This window comes from Sminthopsis crassicaudata, chromosome 6, assembly GCF_048593235.1.
Source record: "Sminthopsis crassicaudata isolate SCR6 chromosome 6, ASM4859323v1, whole genome shotgun sequence".
Taxonomy (NCBI): domain Eukaryota; kingdom Metazoa; phylum Chordata; class Mammalia; order Dasyuromorphia; family Dasyuridae; genus Sminthopsis; species Sminthopsis crassicaudata.
Window position 1 is genome coordinate 3,374,422 of NC_133622.1, and position 21,862 is coordinate 3,396,283.

The 21,862-nt window shown below is 47.4% G+C and overlaps 1 protein-coding gene and 1 long non-coding RNA gene across 4 annotated transcripts in view; one reads left to right on the forward strand and one right to left on the reverse strand.

Moving 5' to 3' along the window:
* Positions 1-21,862, reverse strand: part of CLNK (cytokine dependent hematopoietic cell linker) — a 177,218-nt gene that overhangs the window by 41,285 nt on the left and 114,071 nt on the right. Inside the window, exons 9-13 of the mRNA XM_074274809.1 lie at positions 20,786-20,831; positions 11,407-11,432; positions 10,763-10,782; positions 9,420-9,530; positions 2,719-2,746 (exon numbers count right to left, since the gene is read on the reverse strand). Coding sequence (XP_074130910.1) covers positions 2,719-2,746; positions 9,420-9,530; positions 10,763-10,782; positions 11,407-11,432; positions 20,786-20,831 — 231 coding nt within the window. The remainder of the gene's footprint in view (positions 1-2,718; positions 2,747-9,419; positions 9,531-10,762; positions 10,783-11,406; positions 11,433-20,785; positions 20,832-21,862) is intronic.
* Positions 1-21,862, forward strand: part of LOC141546758 (uncharacterized) — a 146,914-nt gene that overhangs the window by 11,033 nt on the left and 114,019 nt on the right. For all 3 annotated transcript variants that reach the window (XR_012483413.1, XR_012483414.1, XR_012483412.1), the window contains exon 2: positions 2,191-2,319. This is a non-coding gene — a long non-coding RNA (uncharacterized LOC141546758). The remainder of the gene's footprint in view (positions 1-2,190; positions 2,320-21,862) is intronic.

The following is a 21,862-nucleotide window of genomic DNA, read 5'->3' on the forward strand; positions in this document are numbered from 1 at the left end:
GTTTTCTCGCCTCTAAAATGAGGAGGCTGGGCTAAGTGGCTTTAAAGCTTTTAGGCTGTAAATCTAGCCACATAATTTAAAAATTATTGCTTTATCCGAAATAACATTTAACACCAATATAAACAACCAAACTTGCTTATTAACTTTGAACATTTAATTGATTCCAACAGAGGTAAAGAGCTTCCTTCTAAGGATTCATCATAGTTTTTGTTGAATTATTATCATTCACTTGTCATCATATGGTCCATAATTATTACATACTCTATCCTTCTGGGTTTTTTTCCATACCATGGATCAGGAAGATCTTCCCAGATTCATTTATATTCATCATGATTTTTCTTCTTAATTATATCATAAAATCTAGTCTTAGATACAAACTAACCATTTGGCCATGTGCAAGTCACTTAAACTCTTTTTTATAGTTTCCTCAACTATAAAATGGGGTCTTCCTAGCACCAGTTATGTATGACAGGATGTGCAATATTTTACAGTCATATCTTCCCACATCTATAAGGAGGGAAAGAGGTGAATTTTCTCAATTTTTTTTTTCTGGATCCAAAGCTTATAACCAAAGACTTTTTAAAGACAGATCATTATGCTCATTTAAGTGTTTTCTAAGGTCTATGTTTATTTATATTTGTAGTCAGTTATTACAAAGATACATATTGAATTTAAAAAAGTCCTGTTCAAAGTCCAAGGAGAAGATATATTTTCTCTTGTAAGAGAAATTCTCCAGAGGCTCCTGTCTAGAATGAACATTATGACGATTTCATTAAGTCCTGGGAACACTGCAGTAGTTATTCAATGATAAGAGTATTTATTATGCATTTACTATATGTTAAGTACTAAATTAAGTGCTGAGGATACTAATATAAGAAAACAAAACAGTTTCTGTTCTCAAGGCACATAAAGGATAGCAAGAAAGGATAAGATAGCACAACTTTGGAGGGAGAAACCTGTTTGTGGTGTGGAGATTACCAAGAAATATGAAGGAAACCAGATAAGGTACAAGTTCTCTGATCTCAGAGTGGTTCCAGAGGCTATCTGTGCTTCTCACTCTTGACCTGCCCATTATCACTGATGGGAGGAGCCAGAGGAAGGCTGTGGGGAGGGTTGGTCCAAGTGATGATGGGAAGAACAGGAGGTGGAAGCCTCAAAATAAGGCAAAATCTTATTAGTCAGAGCTCAAGATAGTTTTGGGAGTAGAATCAGTGAAATCTATTATCATTCAAGAAAAATAATTCTAGTTATCTACTATGGAAAAATAAAATGGATTAAAAAACACATTGAATTAATCAACAGCCTATTAGAATATTACTACATTAATGTATCTTGGGCTGGCTTTGCAGATTGTTAAAATGATTTCCAAACGGAATGGGGTTAAGAAATCCTTTATGTACAGTCCTTTCAATGATGGCAACCTGTTGGCTATTACAAAAGCTTATCTTTTCAATGGAAATATCTTCCTAAATGATTCTCTATGGTTGTAAATCATGAGTACCATAATCTAAGAACAATCAAAATGCAAGGAGCAAAAGAAACATAAATGGTGGACCTAAATAGGCTTTGGTCTAGTTTGAATGGTTATTTATGTGTGAGGGGTAAAATAAAAGACATAGCCAAGTTTATACATGATTGGGAAAAGAGATGGTTTGGGGCTGGCTTGTAAGAATGAGTGATGGACAGTCCCACTGCTGTACTGATATTCATGACATATTGAAAAGATCAGAGAATGAGCTCAAGTGCAACGGTGAAATACTCTTTGTAGGCTCTGCAAAAAAGATGGAGTCAAGACTTGGGAGAAAAGGGGATGGAGGTGTTACAAAAATGAGCAGTTGAATTAGTGCAGAGAAAATCAATGATATGTTAAGTGCTCCTGAGATCATGGCTCCCCTCTTTTTTTTTTAACTTATAATTTCTATCAGTTAGTAAGTGTTTATTAAGTGCCTACAATGTACCAGATATTGTGCTAAGTGCAAAAAAGTACAAAGAGAAGCAAGAGGCAGTCTCTGCCTTGAGGGGTTCACATTCTCAGGAGGGAAACAACGCACAATTATTTTACTATATATGTGCAAGATATTGGGGATAATTAACAAACGAAAGTGCTAATGTACAGAAAAAGAAACTTAACTGTAGTTTTACGCAAGATAGACATTATAACTAAAACTCTTGGCTCTCATTGTCATACAGGAAAATCACCTTTCCCAGAAAACCTCCTTAAAGGTATCTCTATTAAGTGCCTCATTTAATGGAATTAGAAAATGTTGAGATGGACAGCTCTGGAGATGTTTGGATGCAACCCCTTCACTTTTAGTGGAGGTAAGTGAGGACGCGGGAGGTTTAAGTGACTTGTCTCACTCACGTCATGTAATCCACACACTGCACCCCTAGCACCCAACTTCAAGGCTAGGGCTCTTTCCATTAAAACACACTGCCTCTGTAGCAAACCTCAGCAGATGGTACAATCCCTGACTGACACTGGGTTTTGTGCTATACTAAATAATATCGTCCAAATGTACGTGTCTCTTGCCGAAAGTTCTGTGACACTGAACGATATATACTCTATACTTGAAAGGGTCTCCATTGTGTAACGGTACAGTCCCTTTAAATCAGTTCAGTTATAGATACCTCAAGTACTGTAAAAGCATGTGCTTTCCTACTAGAGAATTTGTTCCCCTTTACCAATTTTTAATAGTACGGAAGGAGAGCTCTACTTACATCGTTTAAATCCTTCAAACTGATCTGTCTGGAAGAGAAAGAAATATATGGTTACATAAAATATTTCATAATAATCAAGCCAAAATTATTCCAAGTCCTTAAAAACTTTGATTACATTTTCATTGCCAAATTAATAGCCCTTGGTCTGGGGAGAAATTTATAGGTGCTATATAAGTAAAGCCAGGTTATTTTTCCCATAATTTTCTTGGAGAAAAAAGTTATGATCTGCTATAAAAGGTGGTGACAGAAATGAAATTAATCATGAGAAATATAAGATGTCCAAGTTCATTCGTTTGGGAGCATTTTAATACCTTCATCTTTCCTTCTGACATTTTGTTCACCACGTCCAACTTCATTAGAAAAATCGTGCCCACTCCTGTCACCATGGTTTTAGAGCTCCTAGTTATTCACTTTAGGGAAGTGTAAATAGTTTTCAAAATGAAACTGTCAGACTGGGCAGAGTGGGAATGATGAAATGTTAGCTGCCAGCCATCCAAGAGAAAAAGCTCATCAGGTTCAGTCAGAAGAACTGGGTACTTGTTCCGTCTCTGTTACCTTCTAGTTTTGGATCCCTGGGCAAGCCTCAGTTTCCCCATCAGTCCCATTTCTAGAACTAAGGTTTTCTTAAGTGCTGACATCTACCTTTAGAGCCTGAGCTTAGAGAGCAAATTTGGGAACACAGGTAACTAAGTGTCATAGGGAGAGAGTATTCTTCGCTTCCTGAACGCCCGTCCCATGCTGGAGCCAGTGGGGTCACCCTTCTGTGTGTGTCTGTCCCTCTCTGTTTGTCTTGTTTCCATTTCTCTTTGTCTCCTCCCTCCCTTCCTCTGGCTCCTTCTCTCTTGAGAGAGAGACACAGACACAGAGAGAGAGAGAAACAGAAAGGCAGAGAGAAAAACAGAGGGAGGGAGGGAGAGGGGCAGGAAGGGAAAGAGGGGAGAGGGGAGGGAGAGAAAGAGGAGAAAGAAGGAGGGAGAGATACAGAGATGGAGAAACAAAGACACAAAGACAGAGACAAAGACAGAGGTGGAAAAGGTGAGGAAGAAGAGGGAGGGAAGAGAAAAAAATTCAAGACAGAGTTTCTGGATCCAGTGGATTTGGGGGAGGGAAAGGGATGAGCACAGCAAACTGAAGCATGAGGAAGGTGACGTTTCAAAGGCTGTGGATCCAGAAGGGCCAGCGCAGGGGCCAAAGTTCAGTCTGACCTCTTCTGCCTCCAGTGTCAGAGGGGTGCTCGGGAAGATCTCCCAACGGAAGTGGGAGTGGGTGACTTTAAAGCCAATGAAATTTAGCTTTCAACTCCATCCTCCTTCCCCTCCCACCCTCGATGTCGAACCCCGCACCCCCACCCCAGAAAAGCACCGTTCTCCCAGCAGGAGGTCAAGGCTGGAGGCCGGGAGGACTGCCATTGATGGAAATCAGACCCTAAACAGAGATCCTGAGGGTTCCTATGGCCTTCAAGCTACTCTGTTTTCTCTAGAGAGGATCCCTGGGGGCTGCTGTGCGTGTAAAGACCCATGGGCTGTGGCTGCTCAGGCAGGCAGCATGAAGCTCGGCCCAGGGGAGTGGGACGGCGAAGGGAACTGTGGTGTCTGAGCTAGAGTAAAAGTCAAGACTGCCCATGAAAAGGCTTTGTTTAGAATAAGCTAGAAAAGCTCCAGTTTCATGTCTTCCCTTCCTTCCTTCCCTCCCTCCCTTTCCTTCCTTTTCCTTTCCTCTTTCTTCCCTTCCCTTTCCCTTCCTTTCCCTTCCCTTCCCTCCCTCTCTCCTTTCCTTCCTTCCTTCCTTCTTTTCCTTCCCTCCCTCCTCCCTCCCTCCTTCCTTCTTTCTTTCCCTCCCTCCTCCCTCCCTTCCTTCTTCCTTCCTATTTTATTTCTTTCCTTCCCTCCTCCCTCCCTTCTTCCTTCCTTCTTTCTTTCCCTCCCTCCTCCCTCCCTTCTTCCTTCCTACTTTATTTCCTTCCCTCCCTCCTTTCTTCTTTCTTTCTTTCCTTCCCTCCCTCCTCCTTCCCTTCTTTCCTTCCCTCCCTCCCTCCCTCTCTCTCCTTCTCTCCTTTCCTCCCTCCCTTTCTCCCTCTCTCTTTCTCTTCCTCCCTCCTTCTCTCTTTCCCTTCCTTGCTCCCTCCCTCCCTCTCTCCCTTTCCCCCTCCCTCCCTCCCTCTTTCCCTTCCTTCCTCCCTCCCTCCCTCTCTCCCTTTCCCCCTCCCTCCCTCCCTCTTTCCCTTCCTTCCTCCCTCCTTCCCTCTCTTCCTTTCCCCCTCCCTCCCTCCCTCCCTCTTTCCCTTCCTTCCTCTCTCCCTTTTTCCCTCCCTCCTTCTCTCATCTCCCTGTCTCCCTTCCTCCTTCCCTCAGGAACCTGTCCCCAGGTTAAGCGGAGGACAACAATGTGAGTCCTGGAGACCTAGGGGACTTTTAAGGACCCTCTTGACTCTCCAGATAGTTCTGCTGGTCACAGGATGTGGCCTCGGCTGTAATTGGGTCGGAACAGAGCAGAAGCGGGCGCTGAGTGGGCCGTCCCTCTGGCGTCCTCCCCATCCCGTTTCCCCCTCAGCCCCTTTGCCCGGGCTCTCCCTGGCGCCTGCTGGGGCAGGTCCCCCAGTGCTTGTCCCAGCTCTCCTTCCGACAAAAGCCGGGCCCTCTAGATCCCCCCAGTCTTTATTTCCTTTGGGTTCATTCTAGGTCTCTCTGGGATTTAGTCGGTTTTGTACTGTCCCTCTCCGTAAATTGGGAACTGCTCACTGTTGGCCTCTAGCGGCCCAGGGCCTCGCTTGTGCAGAGGATTAACGGATCCCTTACAGTAAGCACAGCGTCAAGAAGGGACCCTGCGAGTCTTGGTAAAGTGATCCTAAGACCCGTCCTGCAGGAGGGCTGGGCAAAGAGCGCCCCGTCCAAGCTCGGCCTCCTCCCGCTTGGTGGCCTTTGGCCAGCCCCGGCCCCCTGGCCGCTCCTAGCAGCGCAAGGCTGCTCTCCATGGTCCCTGGGGCCCTTCCTGCTCCCTGACTCCTTCCATTGGAGGAGCGGGGCAGCCCCAGGTTGTTTGGACTTGGATCCGGTTCTGGTTCTGCTAGAGCTGTGCTATCCGGCTAAACTCCGGGCTCAATTCCACCGTCCCCAGAAGCGGAGGGCTGGGTTGGCTGGCTTGAAAGGCCCTTCAGGGGCCAGTCTTGGGAGCCTGATCACATCCAGGGCATGTTGTCTTACAGCTGGCTCTGCAAACCAGCCGTCCCTGGATGAGGGTTTCCCCAGCTTGGGACTTCTCCCTCTCCCCCAATCCAGGACCCCCTGCATCCCCCCCCCCCCCCAGGAGGGGGCGGCTCAAGTGAAGGCAGCCCAGACTGGAAGGCCTGCGTGGGCTTGGGAGCTGAGATCAAAGACGCTGCCCGGGGAGCGGCTCCCAGCCGCCTTTTGATCCTCTGTGATCTGCATTTAGCACCCGGCAGGCCTGTTAATGAGGGACCAGGACCTGCCTTTTTTCTCAGCCACCGTCATCAAAATGTAGGGCCAGCGTGTGATCCCTTCATCGATTAGAAAGCCCGCGCATGTTGAATCCTTCTGAGCACTCTGAGGTGGTTGGAATATTCCCATTTTAATGATCAGGAAATTGAGGTTCAAGAGGTTAGGGTCATATGTCATTCCCCCCTCCCCCCATCAGTCATGGAGCTGCTTTTATAATCTTTGATTCCAGCTCATCCTTCTCTCTGTTAAATCCACATCACCTAAACAGCCAAACCCCCGAAATGAAGCCAATGGCTCCCACGGTGCTACTCCCAAGCCAGAGAATAATTACAGTTGGGGAGAACAATGAACTTCGCCGATTCTCTCTGTTCTTAGAAGGGACCCATCTCATAGTGGTAGCTCATGGTTCTGTAGTCAGTTAAATTGTACAAAGCAGCTTTCCTTTCTGCAACACTGCGAGACGCATTGTTATAATTGGTGGTGTAATGTATCATGAGAGGGTCAAATATCTATATCCATATTGATATATCTATATAGCTCTTTGCAAAGTTTAACATGTTACATAAATGTTGGGTGAGATTTGTTACTTTATAGTGATTTTTTTTTTACTATGACGCTCATTTTAATGAGCCACCTGTAATACTTTAAATAAGGAATTACAAAGACGTGATAAAAGGATGCCCTTGACCAGACAAGATGACGAGTGGGCACTGGCACTGGGACATCAAGAGCTCGAGTGCAAGTTGGGTGAACTCACTGTTGTGAACTTATGGGAGTCATGGATGTGTGAAGGAATGGGCAGCACGGTTGGATTTGGAGTGTGATGTCTGTCTCAGACACTGATGAGTTCTAGGATGACGAGTTGCTTAATCTTGCTCAATCTGTCTCTTCATTTCTAAGGTGGGGATGGCAGTCGTCCTATTAATCAGGGAGGTTGTAAGGATTGAATGAAGAAATATGTACAAAGTACTTCATAACCATTAAAGCTCTATTTCAATGTTAGAATTCTTCTTGTTGTTGTTAATGGCAGCCTGCATCATTAGGAGGGAACTCCCAAATGGAAGGGGCCCCAGATCCATTAAAGTAGCTACATCTTAAAGATATGAAGAAGACTGAAGACTAGGGAGATTAAATGACTCCCCCAGAGTCACATAGCAAGTAAGAGATAGAGCCAAGATTTGAAGCAGTTTTCTTTTTCTTTCTTTCTTTCTTTTTTTTTTTTTTAATTCTGAGGCTGGGGTTAAGTGACTTGTCCAGGGTCACACAGCTAGGAAGTGTTCAGTGTCTGAGACCAGATTTGAACTCAGGTCCTCTTGATTTCAGGGCTGGTGCTCTATCCACTGCGCCCCTTAGCTGCCCCCCTTGAAGCAGTTTCTGGTGCTGAGATTTATATTCGTTCCAAAATAACTATTATTTAGCATCTCAGGTTACACCTTATTTTCACATTCATTTGTTCATTGGATCCTCATAATAAACCCGTGAGATAGGTTGTACAGGTATTATAATTCTGGAAATCAGAAAAGTAATTTGTTCACAATCAAAAGCGTCACAGGATTTAGGGCTAGTTTTGAGAGGACCCTCAGGGGAACATTTAGGCTGACCCTTTAACTTTACAAATAAAGAAACAGGTTTTGAGAGGATCCTGCTTAAGATTTTAGAGTGAGTAAATGGCAGGACCATGTCCTCTACCTCCTCAATGCTGCCTTCACATGGGAACCTAAAGTGATGAACCCTTGATTTGAATTGCTGGCTCCAGGAAGGGTATTTCTACTCTCCAGACAGGAAAGATTTCTTCTTGTGTTGTACCTGATTCTTTGTGACTCCAATTGGGATTTTCTAGGCAAAGCTAACATAGAAGTTTAACCTCATTTTTTAGATGGGGAAACTGAGGCAGACAGGGTGACTTGCTGAGACCAGATTTGAAAATGAGGAAGATGAGTCTTTCTGACTCTGATGCCAGGCCTGGTACTTCATCTACTTTGCCAGCCTCTCCCCTCCAAAAAGGGATGAACGAAGCTGTAGAACATTTTTAAAGTTTAGAACATGGAAATACAGAATGAAAGGGAATTTTTAAAGTTCATCTACTCTAAATCTTTTTTTAAAAGCAGGTTTAGAAACTGAATCCTAGAGAGAGTCAAAGACTGCCTCCATTTAAGCCACTAAGAGGCATCCTGAGGATGGGCTCAGGCTTTCTGGTTCAAATCCAAAGCTCCTGTCACCACAAGTCATGCTGGCCCAGGAAATCTAAATTGCTTCGGAGATATATTCTGTGGCGAAACAGCAGAAAGGGAGCTATTCCTACACCCTAAAGAAATTCATTAAAAACCTTTTTTCTAAGTCTCTTGGGGAGATGCTGCTATTTGGACTCATTGAATTTTTTTTGACCACAGCAGGGTAACAAATATTCTTTGAGTGATGAGAAAAACGATCTATCGTGGACACTTAATATTAGAGGTCTGAATTTTCAATATCTCTTTGTCAAAGAAGCAATAACAGTTTTGACAAATGTGTTTTCCCGTGATGTTTTCACTTACTGAGATTTAGTGATTGGGAATTTAGAAAGTCTGCTGAACCTAAAACAAATTCCTTCTAGTCTGTGGATGCAGCTTCCCGAATCAAGGGAACCAGTTAAATAAACTGTGATCATGTGTCTTTCTTGGATGGCTATAGGATATCAAGAACAAAGCAGGGGATTTTCAAGAAATCTGGGTGTGAATTCTGGTTCTTTTTTTTTTTTTTTTTTACTGTGGGCAAATCACTCAACACCCTCATCTGACAAGTGGGAATAATAATCTTTGACCTGGTCACCTCATAGGAAATTACTTTGTAAATTGTAGTTATTTAAATGTGAATAGGAATCACAGAGAGTTTGGAAGGACTTCAGAGAACACACAAACAAGAGTATGAATCACTGTTTTCAATGTGGGGCACAGTGCCTTGCACTGTGGTTTAAGGAAGTCTTTTGGATTGAATCTTCTAGTTCAATCACCTCATTTTACAAAGGAGGAAACTAAAGCCCAGGGAAGTTAAGTGTTAATTAGTGTTCTTAGTTAGGTATTTATTATTAATGCTTCTTGGTATTTTTTTTAACAGAAACTTTACTTTTGGAAAGGAATTAGGTTGACATTTTCCTAAGATTATTTTTCTAGTGGTCACTTAATTCTTGTAAAGACGTGTTGAACTGAAACTTAAGGTAGAAGACAATAATGACCATTGTCTGTGGTGTGTACAGATCAAAACGCTTACCTGGGGATCCTGTCATCTTTTAGAAAATCATTTCTTTGGTTTAGCATGACTCGACTCTTTTCTGGTTCAGGAGGAAGGGGTCGATATTTCTTTGGAAGGGTGTTTGGAGGCCTGTTATTATAGAGAAACAAAACAAAATTAATTTGGAAGATTGCAAGATTTTTAAAGAAATAGCTCTTACAAGATAGGAAATGAGACTCTAGACCAGCATTCTAAAATCAGTTGCCCTTCCACAGCCATATGAAGAAATGTCAAGAGGATTATGGACTTTGGAGATTTATGGTCTTCTTTCTTCCACCCTCTCCAGTGAAAGTTCATTCCACATCCCCTTTGTCTTGTTGCTGTTATTAGCTTTCTTTGAAAATCTCAGGCTCATTCTTATGACCTTATTCTTTCTTTTATTTTTTTTTTAAAATCTAAGGTGAGCGAAACCATGCCAAATATAACAGAAAAAGCATATTGTCCATGGAATTGTAAATCTCTATTATGTACAGCTTGCTTTCCCTTTTAAGAATATAATCAATTCAACATATGACTTTCAAGGGTGTTTAGCTTGTCTAACTTTTCTTCCAATCTATTTCCTTCTGTATATGTAAAAATGCTTCAGTAAAAGTATCTTTCCTCCCTCCCTCCCTCCCTCCCTCCCTCCCTCCCTCCCTCCCTTCCTCCTTCCCTGCCTTCCTGCCTTCCTTCCTTCCTTCCTTCCTTCCTTCTTTCCTTCTTTCTTCTTCCCTCTCTCCTTCTTCCTTTCCTTCCCCCTTCTTTTCTTCTCTTTCTCTCTTTCCTTCCTTCCTTCTCCCATTGTTTTCAATTACTTCACTAAAAAAAAAGAAAAGAACCTTGTAGCAAAATTTCCATATATGTTACGTTAAAAAATCTCTGTCCCATTCTGCAATTTGAACCCATCAGCTCTGTGTCAAGAGATGAGTAGAATGCTTCCTTATCGGTTCTTTGGAATCGTGGTTGGTGATTGCATTAAACACAATTCTTTTGGTTCTGATTCTTCCTACAAGGCCATACTATTGTATCCTTCCTCTTTTATCTACTCTTGCTTCTGTCCTGTTAACACGCCTTCTCCTATCATAATCTGGTTGGTGAGTTTCCTGGCTTCCATATTTGTCTCTTTAGACAACTGCCCCTTTTATTCCTTATCAGAATCGGTTCCCTGGATGCTGTCAGAATTCCATTTCTGAAGAGCTTCCATCTCCCTGGGCCGATTTCCTTAGTCAAAATTTTAGTTATAGGATCTTAACTAAGCCTAACTCTGTAACCTCTAAAACCTGAATTATCAAGAGAAGGAGAAATGTTTTCATGAAACAACAAACATATTTTGAGAGTCTTACCGAGGAGGTGGCAAAGGATTCTAGGGGAAAAAAAGAAAAGAAATGGCAAATAGTATGAATGGGAGCAGTGTCAATCTAATTGTGTCTACATTTTATAATAGACAAATACAAGGACCTTAAGATTTTCAAAGCAGTTCCCTCAAAAGAGCTCTGTGAAGTGGCAGGTATTCTCTCCCAACCCCAAGGAACTGTCTTTTCTTAACATGTGTGTGTGTGTGTGTGTGTGTGTATGAGATTTTACTTATCTTTAGGCATATTGTTTCCCTCAGGAGAATGTAAGCTGCTTGGGGATAGGGACTCACTTGTCATTGTATCTCCACATGATAATCTGCTTGATCTACTTTATGTAAATGAATCAAAGCAGGCAGTTTGAAGATCATTATCTCCAACTTACAGATGGGGAAACTGAGGCTCAGACAGGAATCAGTAACTTGCTGCTGCTCATAGAAGAGTAAACATCAGTGACAGCTAAGATTCAGAGCCTGTTATGGAACTCCAGGTCCTGTGCTTTCTTTCCCCTCTGCCCAAGTTATGTAGACCTAGCAAACAGAATTCCCCCAAAGCTGGGCAATGGGCGTTTAGCCTCCTATCCCTGTTGCCAAGTGGAAGGGCGTCTGCTCCTCACTGGCAACGCTTCTGCTTACCTGGATTCCTCTGGCTTCCCTCTCTCCTGAAAAAGAGCAACAGAACACACGTTGAAACGCTGTCAGCATAACAGGGAGTCAGTCGTTCCTGTGGGTATCATCGTGCTCTGTGCGGAGAGAGCGTAGAGGGCTCTCTTAGGGCTGGTGGAAGCTAATGCCAGGCCTGCTGGACTCAAAGCTGGAGCGAGGGGTTCCATTCCCTACCCTTTTACTCAGAACTTGGCATCGGCAAAGTCACTGCCCACCCCAGGCTCTCCGTTTTCTTTTCTGTAGAATGCACGAGCCGGACTAGGCGACCTCAAATGTCTTTTCTTGGCGCTCAATTTATGATTCCCTCAGTTTTTGTGGCTCAGATTTAGAGGTGAGGTCTTAGAATTAAGAACACCTGAATTTAAATGCTGCCATCATTGCTAATATGTGTAAGTCACATATGAATGCTTAATAATTAACAAAAAGTAATGAGGATTTTAAGAGAATAAGAAGCAACAAAATGAACGCTTTTTTCTTTAAAAAAGCTCTTTTTACCTTAATACGGATGAAAGGCATATTTCTATAGACAAAGTAAAACAGAAAAAGTTTACATATGAAACTGAGAATCTTTTTTATGACAATAAACTCTAGGCCAGTGGAACTTCTCAGTGTGATTCGAGCTCAACTAAAGTTTGATTTAAAATAAGAAAATACAATACAGGTGTTAATTTGTGATTATTTAAGTCCATAAGGGGCCATCAGAGATGAGTCTGATGTCGCTGATAAGCAACTTGCTTTTGAAAAAGAACACGATACATTTAAAGTTTTTTTTCACATTGTCCTGCTTTCTGCACTTTTTGATAAGGGATATTCTTCTTGGTAAGATGTGGCTCAGTGGAATAAAAGTCTCTGCATCGGATTCCAGGAGTCCTGAGCTCTTCTGGTCCGGTCTGGCTCCCAGTGGCTTGTGTAGCGGCCTTCAGTGCAAAGATAGTTTAAGCTGTTCTCCCAGTGGGACCCTGCTGTGCCCCGGGCAAGGTTCGAGGGTCATTTGCGCCTTGCCTCCTCAGGTCTGAGGGGCTCCTCTGGATCAAGCAGCATCAGACGCTTCCCTCCTCGATGTAAGCCGTGGGTGAGCGTGCAGCCCTCGCTGAGGATGGCCAGCAGAGTCCAGGCCAGGCCAGGCAGCAGCTGCATGGAGAGCTGGGTGCTCAGTGACGAGGAAGCAGCTCTGTCTTCCGTTCCTGTCTAAGGGGGTGGTCCTCATTTTGGCTGGGAGGCTTGGAGATGCCTGGTGACGGGCTCCAGGCTCCAGGGAACCTCTCCAAGCACCAGGGAAGAGTGGGGGCCTCTGCAGGAGGGCCCGAGTCACTCCAGGGAGCGTACACAGCCTGGGAAAAGCCGAGGGCTGTCCAACGAGGGACCGGCCCGCTCTCGGCCTTCTCCCGCCTAAAACGGGACGTTAGGAGGAACAGAAAGGACCGCATTTGTGAGATACTTCGTAAGCCCCCGGAAAGGTGAGTCATTATGACTGCACAACTTCACCAAGATGGCGGAAGGAGCCGCTGCAGAGGTGGAACGGGGCACAAAGTAGCGGGGCACGCTTGGCTAACTGTGGACTATGGGGGAGGGGATAGAACCATCAGACAGTGCCAGGGAATTTTGTCTGTAGGTCCTGGGCCCAGGGAAGGGCTTAGAGACCTGACCCGGGCACACGTAATGTGGAGCACAGAGGACGCCAGAGGGAGCTGAGGGCTGCGGCACTTTCTGCCGACAGCCGCCCACAAAGGAGTTACTGGAGCGGCCCCAAGTGTACTTGACGCAGGGGTTCTTACCCCCGCTGAGTCAGAGGAATCGATAAGGACAGTGCTAGTCTGCGGTGCAGCGCGTACTTAATGCAGCTCTGCGAGCCTCGCCCCCCCATGGGGTGATTATAACAGAGTATAGAAAAGCCAACCAGGGCTGGCGGAGGGGCGCCCCCTCCATCCCCCACTCCCTGGGGGCTGGCCGTCCTCCTGCACCGAGACCGAGACCGAGGCCGGGGCCCAGGCCGGGGAGTGACTGGGAAGGAAACACAGACTTGGGACTGTTATCTCAGGCTGTCCTGGGGTGATCGCTCGGCGGAGACCAAGGCCGGCCCACAGGCCTCCAGAAAGGGAGGGAACTTGACAAATTACTGTCGCCATTTTCTTTTGGCGAGGGCACTGAAGCTGGCGGACCGTCCTCGGGAAGCGCGAGCCCACGGGCGAAGGGCGGCCACACTCCGCCGGGCCTCGCAGCGGCTGCTTCCAAAGGGTCAGTTCTCTGATGGGAGGAGTTGAGCGGGGAGCTGTGCGTGCGGGTGGGGGACGGAAATCCCCTCCTCCCCCAACTACGGATTCCTGCGGACCGAGCGCTGGGGGTTCAGGGTCCCGGAGGGGGTTAAGCAGTTTCTCCCCGTGTCAGCACTAGGAGGATGTGCCCGTCCTGCTGTTCCTTATAGAGATCCTGAGGGAGCTTCGAGCTGGGGGGGAGGGGGGTGTTGCGAGTCCGGCCACGTGACCCAACACCACCGCGCGGCCCGCGCTCTCACCCCTCGGGCAGCGGAGGGTTTGCAGGCCGGCCCGGCCTGCTGTGGCGGAAGCGCCACCGGGCTCCCTGTGCCCTGAGAGCGTCCAGAATGGCTTTGTCTCCCCCGGCCCCCAGCCCGGCGCCCCCCCCCTCCCTCCTCCCCCGTTAATTATCTCCCACTTCTCTCTGCCCCCTCCCGGGGGACTGCAAGCCCCTGGAGCCCCTCGGGCCGCTCCTGCCTCTCCTCTGCGGGACCCGCCCCCTCCTGTGCGCAGCCGGGGCTCCCCGGCCCCCCGCAGTTCTCCGACACGAGGCCACGTGGTCTAAGGAGCCCGGCTTTGGGGGCTTTGTCTCGGGGGTCGCCTTTGTCTCGGGGGTCGCCTTTGCGCCACCTGGTGGCCAGAGGGCTTCAGCGCCAAGTAACCTCATGGGCGGGTCTGTTCCTGTGCTCCTGAACCCATTGGTATGGGGAGGGGGGCTGCCTCACGTGGTGTGTGACGTAAGGGGGGCCTGAGAGCCGCCTGCTGCTCGCGGACCGAGACACGGGAGGGAGTCCTAAACCGGGGCTGCGAGAGCCTGAGGAGCCCCCTCCCAAAGACCCCCCCCAAGGGCCAGAGCCCGGCCTCTCCCGCCCCCCCCCCCCAGCCCCTTCCGTCTCTCTCCTCACTGATTTATTTATTTTTGCGGAGCCGATGCTTAGAAATGCCCTTTTCTCCTCCGAGGCGCGTCCCCCGCGTCCCTCCCTCTCGGCGGCCGCCGGCCCAGGCCCCTCCCTCGGAAACCTTTCTCTCGCGCCCTTTCCCTCGCTCTGGCTCAGGGGTCCCGGGACCCGGCAGTCCCACGGGGGTCCCACAGGGCTGACAAGTACAAAAACCGACCCCCAGCTGGGGGGGCGCTGCAGCCCCCTTTGTATCTGCCCGAGTCAAAGCCAGGAGGCCCAGGCCGGGGTGGCGGCTTCGCTAACGGATGGAGGGGGGGAGGGGCAGCAGTCCCGGACTCCGGACCGGCCGGACAGTTAACCTTGGGGGCTTCCTTCGCCTTGTCCTTTCGCTTTCCTGTGAGACTGGAGCTGGGGGGGTGAACTTGCTGCTCTGGGGACCTGCGCCGGCGGTTAAAGCGGCTGCGTAGTTTAGAACTGGCGACGGAGCCACATGTGTCCGAGTCTGAAGTGTGGCTGGAGTGCTGTGAAAGTGTCTTAGAACGGCACCGCAGGAAAACCTAGAACCGGGCATGTGGGGTGTGGGAGGGACCTAGAACACAGAACCGGCATGTGGGAGGGACCTAGAACACAGAACCTGGTATGTGGGAGGGAACTAGAACACAGAACCGGCATGTGGGAGGGAACTAGAACACAGAACATGGGATGTAGGAGGGAACAAGAACACAGAACCTGATATGTGGGAGGGAACTAGAACACAGAACCGGCATGTGGGAGGGAACTAGAACATAGAAACTGGTATGTGGGAGGGAACTAGAACACAGAACATGGGATGTAGGAGGGATCTAGAACACAGAACCGGCATGTGGGAGGGATCTAGAACACAGAACCGGCATGTGGGAGGGAACTAGAACACAGAACCTGGTATGTGGGAGGGACCTACAACACAGAACCGGCATGTGGGAGGGAACTAGAACACAGAACCGGCATGTGGGAGGGAACTAGAACACAGAACATGGGATGTGGGAGGGACCTAGAACACAGAACATGGGATGTGGGAGGGACCTAGAACACAGAACATGGGATGTGGGAGGGACCTAGAACACTGAACATGGGATGTTGGGTGTGGAAGAAGACCTGAACCCAGAGCCTGGACTGTGGGAGGTTACCCTACGCAGACTCTTGAGCAGGTACCCCAAGAAGACTGGAAGCCCCCCCCAGATAGCTGGTATCTACAGCGGGAAGAAGCTGCCGACCCCGGGGCAGGTCCCTGGGGGCGTCGTTCTTGGTTTTCCCCCAACGCTTTAGGTTCGCTGGCAGATAAAGGAGTGGGCAGGAGGGAATGGGGAGACCTCACGGGCACGGGGACAAGAGGGAGGCGCAGTCCCTTCCTCAGTCAGTTTCTGGAAGGTAAAGCGCAGTAATCACATGTTACAATGGGGCCTGTCCCAGCTGTAAGGTGGCGACAGAAATGAAATACTAGGGGCTCTATCTCTGGGATCAATGGTGGATGAGTGCGGAGGACGAGAAGTTCCAGGGACGGAATTCCCCGTGCGGTTGACGACGCCTGATACAGAAACCCCTTGAGCAAGGGCCTAGTCTGAGAGAGGGCGGAAAAGCTGACACTGGGTTCTGCCGGCCCCAAAGAGGGGCGGACTAAGAGTCGGGAGGGACTTCCCAGTGATTTAGTCTGATCCCGCATCCTACAGTTAGGGAAACGGAGGCTCAAATGATGATTTGCCCAAAATAACACAAGCTAGAGAGGCTCTGAAGGCAGATCACGGACCCCCGATTGTGGTGTCTGCGCAGTGATGTTAGAAACTGGATGGAAGCTTTCCCCTGAGAGTGAAAGTGAAACCTTCAGAATTCTCCTCAAGCAACATGAAAGAGCAATGGGGGGGATGGGGCAAAGACCTGAAGGGGTCCGGTTCTACCTCCCCCGCAGCCCCCCTGAGGGTAATTGCTAGGGTTCTCCACTTCTCAGGCCGCCAGTTTCTCATCTCTGAAATGGGACAAATTTCTCACAGGATTGCTTTTTTTTTTTCCCCCCTGAGGCTGGGGTTCAGTGACTAGTCCAGGGTCACACAGCCAGGAAGGGTTCAGTGTCTGAGACCAGATTAGAACTCGGGTCCTCCTGAATTCAGGGCTGGTGCTCTAGGCACTGCGCCCCCTAGCTGCGCCGTCACAGGATTGCTTAAAGGAACAATGTAATAGGAGTAATCATACAGAATGATAATAATCATGTATAACGGCAATGCCGTGTAGCAGCCTGCTGTGCTGCCGTGTCTGAGCACACGCACTTGTGTGTGCACCCACGTCTGCTACAGACATGTTGTGCTCTTAAAATTCACCCGTAGGAGACAGCCTTACCCGGGGATGGGCCGGGGCCCCCATCTAAGGCTGGTCCCAGAAACTATCATGAGCATGAGTCAGGAGAGTGGCGCATCCTCCCGGAGGAAACGGTCAACGAATTTAGTCCAAGAGATTCGGATAAAATGGAGTCAGTTGTGAATTGCTAAGAAGTCCAGAGTGGGGAAAAGCTGGAGCTGGTGGGAGGAGGCTATGGAGCAGGAAAGGGCCTGGTGTTCTTCGGAACTCCTGGGGCCCCTGTTCCTTTCTTTCCTCTCCTGCCTCCACCCAGAGTGATTTTTGTGATTTGGCAAAAAAGAGTTTGATCAGTGGGACTCTGAAGTGTTCCAGAGACTGATAGCATGAGGTTATTGCAGTCTGTATTCCCTTTGAGTTCCTGGCGTGTGAGTGTGTGCCCAGATGTGCCCACGTGTGCATGTGTGCCGTACATTGTGCATGCAATGTGTGTGTGTGAAATTCCCCTTGTACTTGTGACCCTGTCACAGGCTCCCGGGACCTCTGCCTGTTCCTAGTGGAAGGTATTCTGACTGTACCATTGAAATCCCTAGTCCGGTCCCTCATCCTCTCCTCTGGGTCCTCAAGGACAGAGGGCCGGCAGCACCAGCCCATGACAATTGTCAGGTGCCATAAACAGCTTCGTGCGCTAAGGTCCCTCTGATCTCCTAGGATCTCTCCCACGCTCCAGGGTCCCTTTGGCTTTGGAATCCCATCATTCCATGCTGAATCTTCTTTATGGAAAGGAATAGATGGCTGTTTTATGTCTTAAGAGCCTCTTAGTTTTTCTCTGCCAAGTCACCAGTACGTGACTTCGTCACTGCGGTTTTTTAACGGGCCATTCCTTTTCCCCCATTTTGCATATTTATTCTTGTGTCAGACATTCTTGTCATCACGATAGAAACTACCTTTAGTTTTATGTTTTTTGTTAAAACCCAGGCCTAGGAAAAAATACTATTTCTCCTTGTTTTTCCCATCAGTATCAGCACCTATGAATCAGGGGTTGTTGAGCATAGTGATATCCCTTTCTGAAAATGAAGTTCTGTTTGCATCCTAGGGACTAATCTTAGCTGTTCAGCAAACTAGGGACACATTGGAGCTGATCACCGAGTGTCCAGAATGGACACTTGGGGAAGCGGGATTTTTTATTCCATCAGTATGCAGAAAGCTGATTTTTGTACAGTGCCCCACAACTAAAGACATGAGAAATTCTAAAAGTTGACGCAATCCTAGATAATGTCAAAATATAATGAAAAAATAGCATGAAAAAGACATTAACATAAACCTAAGTGCTCAACTTAATGACAAATATCACTGCAAAAGTCTGCCATTAGTGAAACCCACCAATATGTTTTCTTTTCCCATGACATTTGGTGAGAATGAATAAATTATCTGAGAATGTATTTGCATCAAAAATATGGTATTTTGTAATGAGTGTATAAATCATCCTAGCATTTTCCAGGCGTTGCGTATGATCCTATACATGGGGAATGTTCTGATTAATTTTCATCTCCCTCCTGTCTCATCTTTTTGGTATCACCTTTCTATTCTTGGCTCTGACTTGGAAATTGAGAAATGGCCTTTGCAGAAAAGACGCAGGTTTGGGACAATATTGAACTGAATCCCGACTCTAGCACTGACTAGGCCTGGGCCTGCCTTTTGGTCAGTTCACTTGACTTCTCAACTTCAGTTTATTCTTTTGTAAAAAGAGAATCATCACCCTTACATTATGCACTTCAAAACTTTTTTCAGGAATGAACAGGAGGCAATGAGCAATAGGTGAAACTACACCGGACTTGGGACCAAGGGGTCTGAGTTCAAATCTTCACTCTCTCCCAAACGTGTCAGTTTCCACGTCAGTTTAGCATAAATGAATCCCCAGATTTCCCCAGGTTTCTATTTTAGTTCCTCTTCTATTATCTCTCAGGTGATCTCATCAGCCCTCCGGCATCCTGAGCTACTCTGCAGAGGACTCTCAAAGCTATTATCCAGCCCTAACCTCTCCAGCCTCCAGACCACCAGCCTCCCTTTTCCAAATCCCTGTTGGATTTCTCCAACTTGAGCTCATAGAAGAGGTCTTCAGGCAATCTCCCCAACACCTGACCTCTTCTCAACCGCCTTAGGCAGCCGGGGCTCCCAATCTAGGAGGCAGCCCCATTTCTTCACCCTGGGAACTGCTCATTCCCCCTCTGTGGCTAAGGCTTGTTGCTTCTCTTTTACAGCATCTCTTTTATGTCTTGTCCTGTTCAGGGCGCACTTGGGCTTCTTCAATAGCTTTCTGGTTGATCTGCCTAGACAGCCTCCAAGTGCGGCCCCCATGAGATCTTCCCAAAGCCTCCAAGCGCGGCCCCTACGAGATCTTCCCAAAGCCTCCAAGCGCGGCCCCCAAGGGATCTTCCCAGAACCTCCAAGTATGGCCCCCAAGCGATCTTCCCAAAGCCTCCAAATGTGGCCCCAAGCGATCTTCCCAAAGCCTCCAAGTGTGGCCCTCAAACAATCTTCCCAAAGCCTCCAAGTGTGGCCCCAAACGATCTTCCCAAAGCCTCCAAATATGACCCCCATGAGATCTTCCCAAAGCCTCCAAGTGTGGCCCCAAACGATCTTCCCAAAGCCTCCAAGTGTGGCCCCCAAGCGATCTTCCCAAAGCCTCCAAGTGTGGCCCCAAACGATCTTCCCAAAGCCTCCAAGTGTGGCCTCCAAGCGATCTTCCCAAAGCCTCCAAGTGTGGCCCCAAACGATCTTCCCAAAGCCTCCAAGTGTGGCCCCCAAGCGATCTTCCCAAAGCCTCCAAGTGTGGCCCCAAACGATCTTCCCAAAGCCTCCAAGTGTGGCCTCCAAGCGATCTTCCCAAAGCCTCCAAATATGACCCCCATGAGATCTTCCCAAAGCCATGTCTGCTGCCTTTTCCTTTCCTTCTTCCCCTTCCTCTCCTCCCCAGCAATAAGTTCCAATGACTCCCTGCTATCTCCAGCATCAAATAGAAAGCTCTTGCTTTGACTCGTAAAGCTCCCCTAGCCTGCCGCTCCCCTCCCCACCTCTGTGATCGTTTTACTCTTTGCTCCCCTTCAAGAGCTCCGGCTGCTGCGTCCCGGATCCCGGAGCTCTTGAGCCTGCATCTTTGCTGGTTCTCAGCCGCCTGGAGAGGCCAGCTTCATCTCAGGCACCGGGCCTCCAGGCTTCCTTAAATGCCTCAGACCCTGCCTTCTGCAGGGGACTTTTCTTGGTACCCCTCAGTGTGTACCTCGGCCTGGGGCAGAAACCCCCACCAGTGGGAGCTCTGCAAGGACGGGGTGGCTTTTGTTCCCCCTTCTATCTCCAATGCTTAGAACAGTGCCTGGGATCCAAGAACGCCCAGGAACTGTTGTTGGACCATGAAGCACTGGGTGCACATGTTTAAGATAATTTTGTGGGGTGCATTCTATCCTAGGGCTTTAGAGGGAATATTCAGGCACATTGCTTTGGAGAAAGTTGTCACAAGGTGATTAATAAAAGGGATACCTTCCCTCCCTCCCTCCCTCCCTCCCTCCCTCCCTCCCTCCCTCCCTCCCTCCCTCCCTCCCTCCCTCCCTCCCTCCCTCCCTCCCTTCCTTCCTTCCTTCCTTCCTTCCTTCCTTCCTTCCTTCCTTCCTTCCTTCCTTCCTTCCTTCCTTCCTTCCTTCCTTTTTTCCTCCTCCTCTTCTTCTTCCTCCTCCTCCTCCTTCTTCATCTTATTCTTTTTCTCCCGACTTTTCCACACACTCGGTAGTGGTTAGCCACGATTTTTACACATAAAAACTCAGTTGAACAGCAGAGGCACAACACAGTCATATTTCATTTCCATGTTTCCCACATATTTACCTTTAAGATTTAGATCTCTGATATCGGCTAAAATCTGCATCCCCTCCTGCAAAACATATTATAAAACAATTAATAGTGATGTGGACTTGGGGGAAAACTCTACCAATCAACAGGTAGGCACTTAATATGTGCTCCTGTGTAGCAGGCAACAGGGCCAGGCAATCCACATACAGACACAAAAGAAAGCTAGTCCTTGCCCTTTTGAGAGATTATATTTTATCAGAGCAAACAGCATAAAGACATCCATCCTTCTATTCATAAGAAAATGAAGAATGAATGAATTAACATGTAATTTCGGCCTCTGGGAAGTAACCCCGAATCAGAGTGGGCATTCGGAGAACATGCACAGTGGTGGGGGCGCTGGTGATGGTGATGGGAAGGATGGTTGTACATATTATAGTAATAGTAATTGCAACATTGAGAGCAGGTTGTTCAGTCTGGCTACTGGTGCCATGTCTATCAGGCAAAGCTAAGATGTCTTACCTACAAAAGCCTCCCTTCCGTGGTTCCTTATGGCATATGCCAGGTAAACCTGGCATCTTGAAGGCTAAAGCCAGTATCTTTTGCCAAGCTTCATGTATTAGAACAGTGAACGTCTGTCTTTCGAGCACTATTTTAATAATTTAATTAAGCATAAAGTTCATCTCCAGAAAATGGGTGGCTAGATGAAACTGTTTTTAACCACAGTAAATAGTGAAAACCATTTCTGAAGCTGTGGAAGTATCTCTATCAGTGGAGGGAGTTAGGGACAGAGATTAAGAAGGGACCTGAGACCCCATCTAGTCCATTTATTTCATGAAAGTAAGGCCCAGAAAAATGAACTAAGTTTCAAAAGTCAGAGAGGAATAGATGGCATCAACCTTTTGAAATATTGTAGCTACAGAGGGTAGACAGATGGGAGAGGCCCTGTGTGTTCTGGGATATCCCAGTAGTCCTGATAAATCCTTTAAAGCTGCCGAACATGGCATGGGGAGAGAACGTAAGGGTTGTTTGTTTCTGTGTTTTTTTAGGGCAAACTTTGTCTTATTTTTGTCTTTATAACATCAAAGGCATTTCATACATGTTTGTTAAATTGAA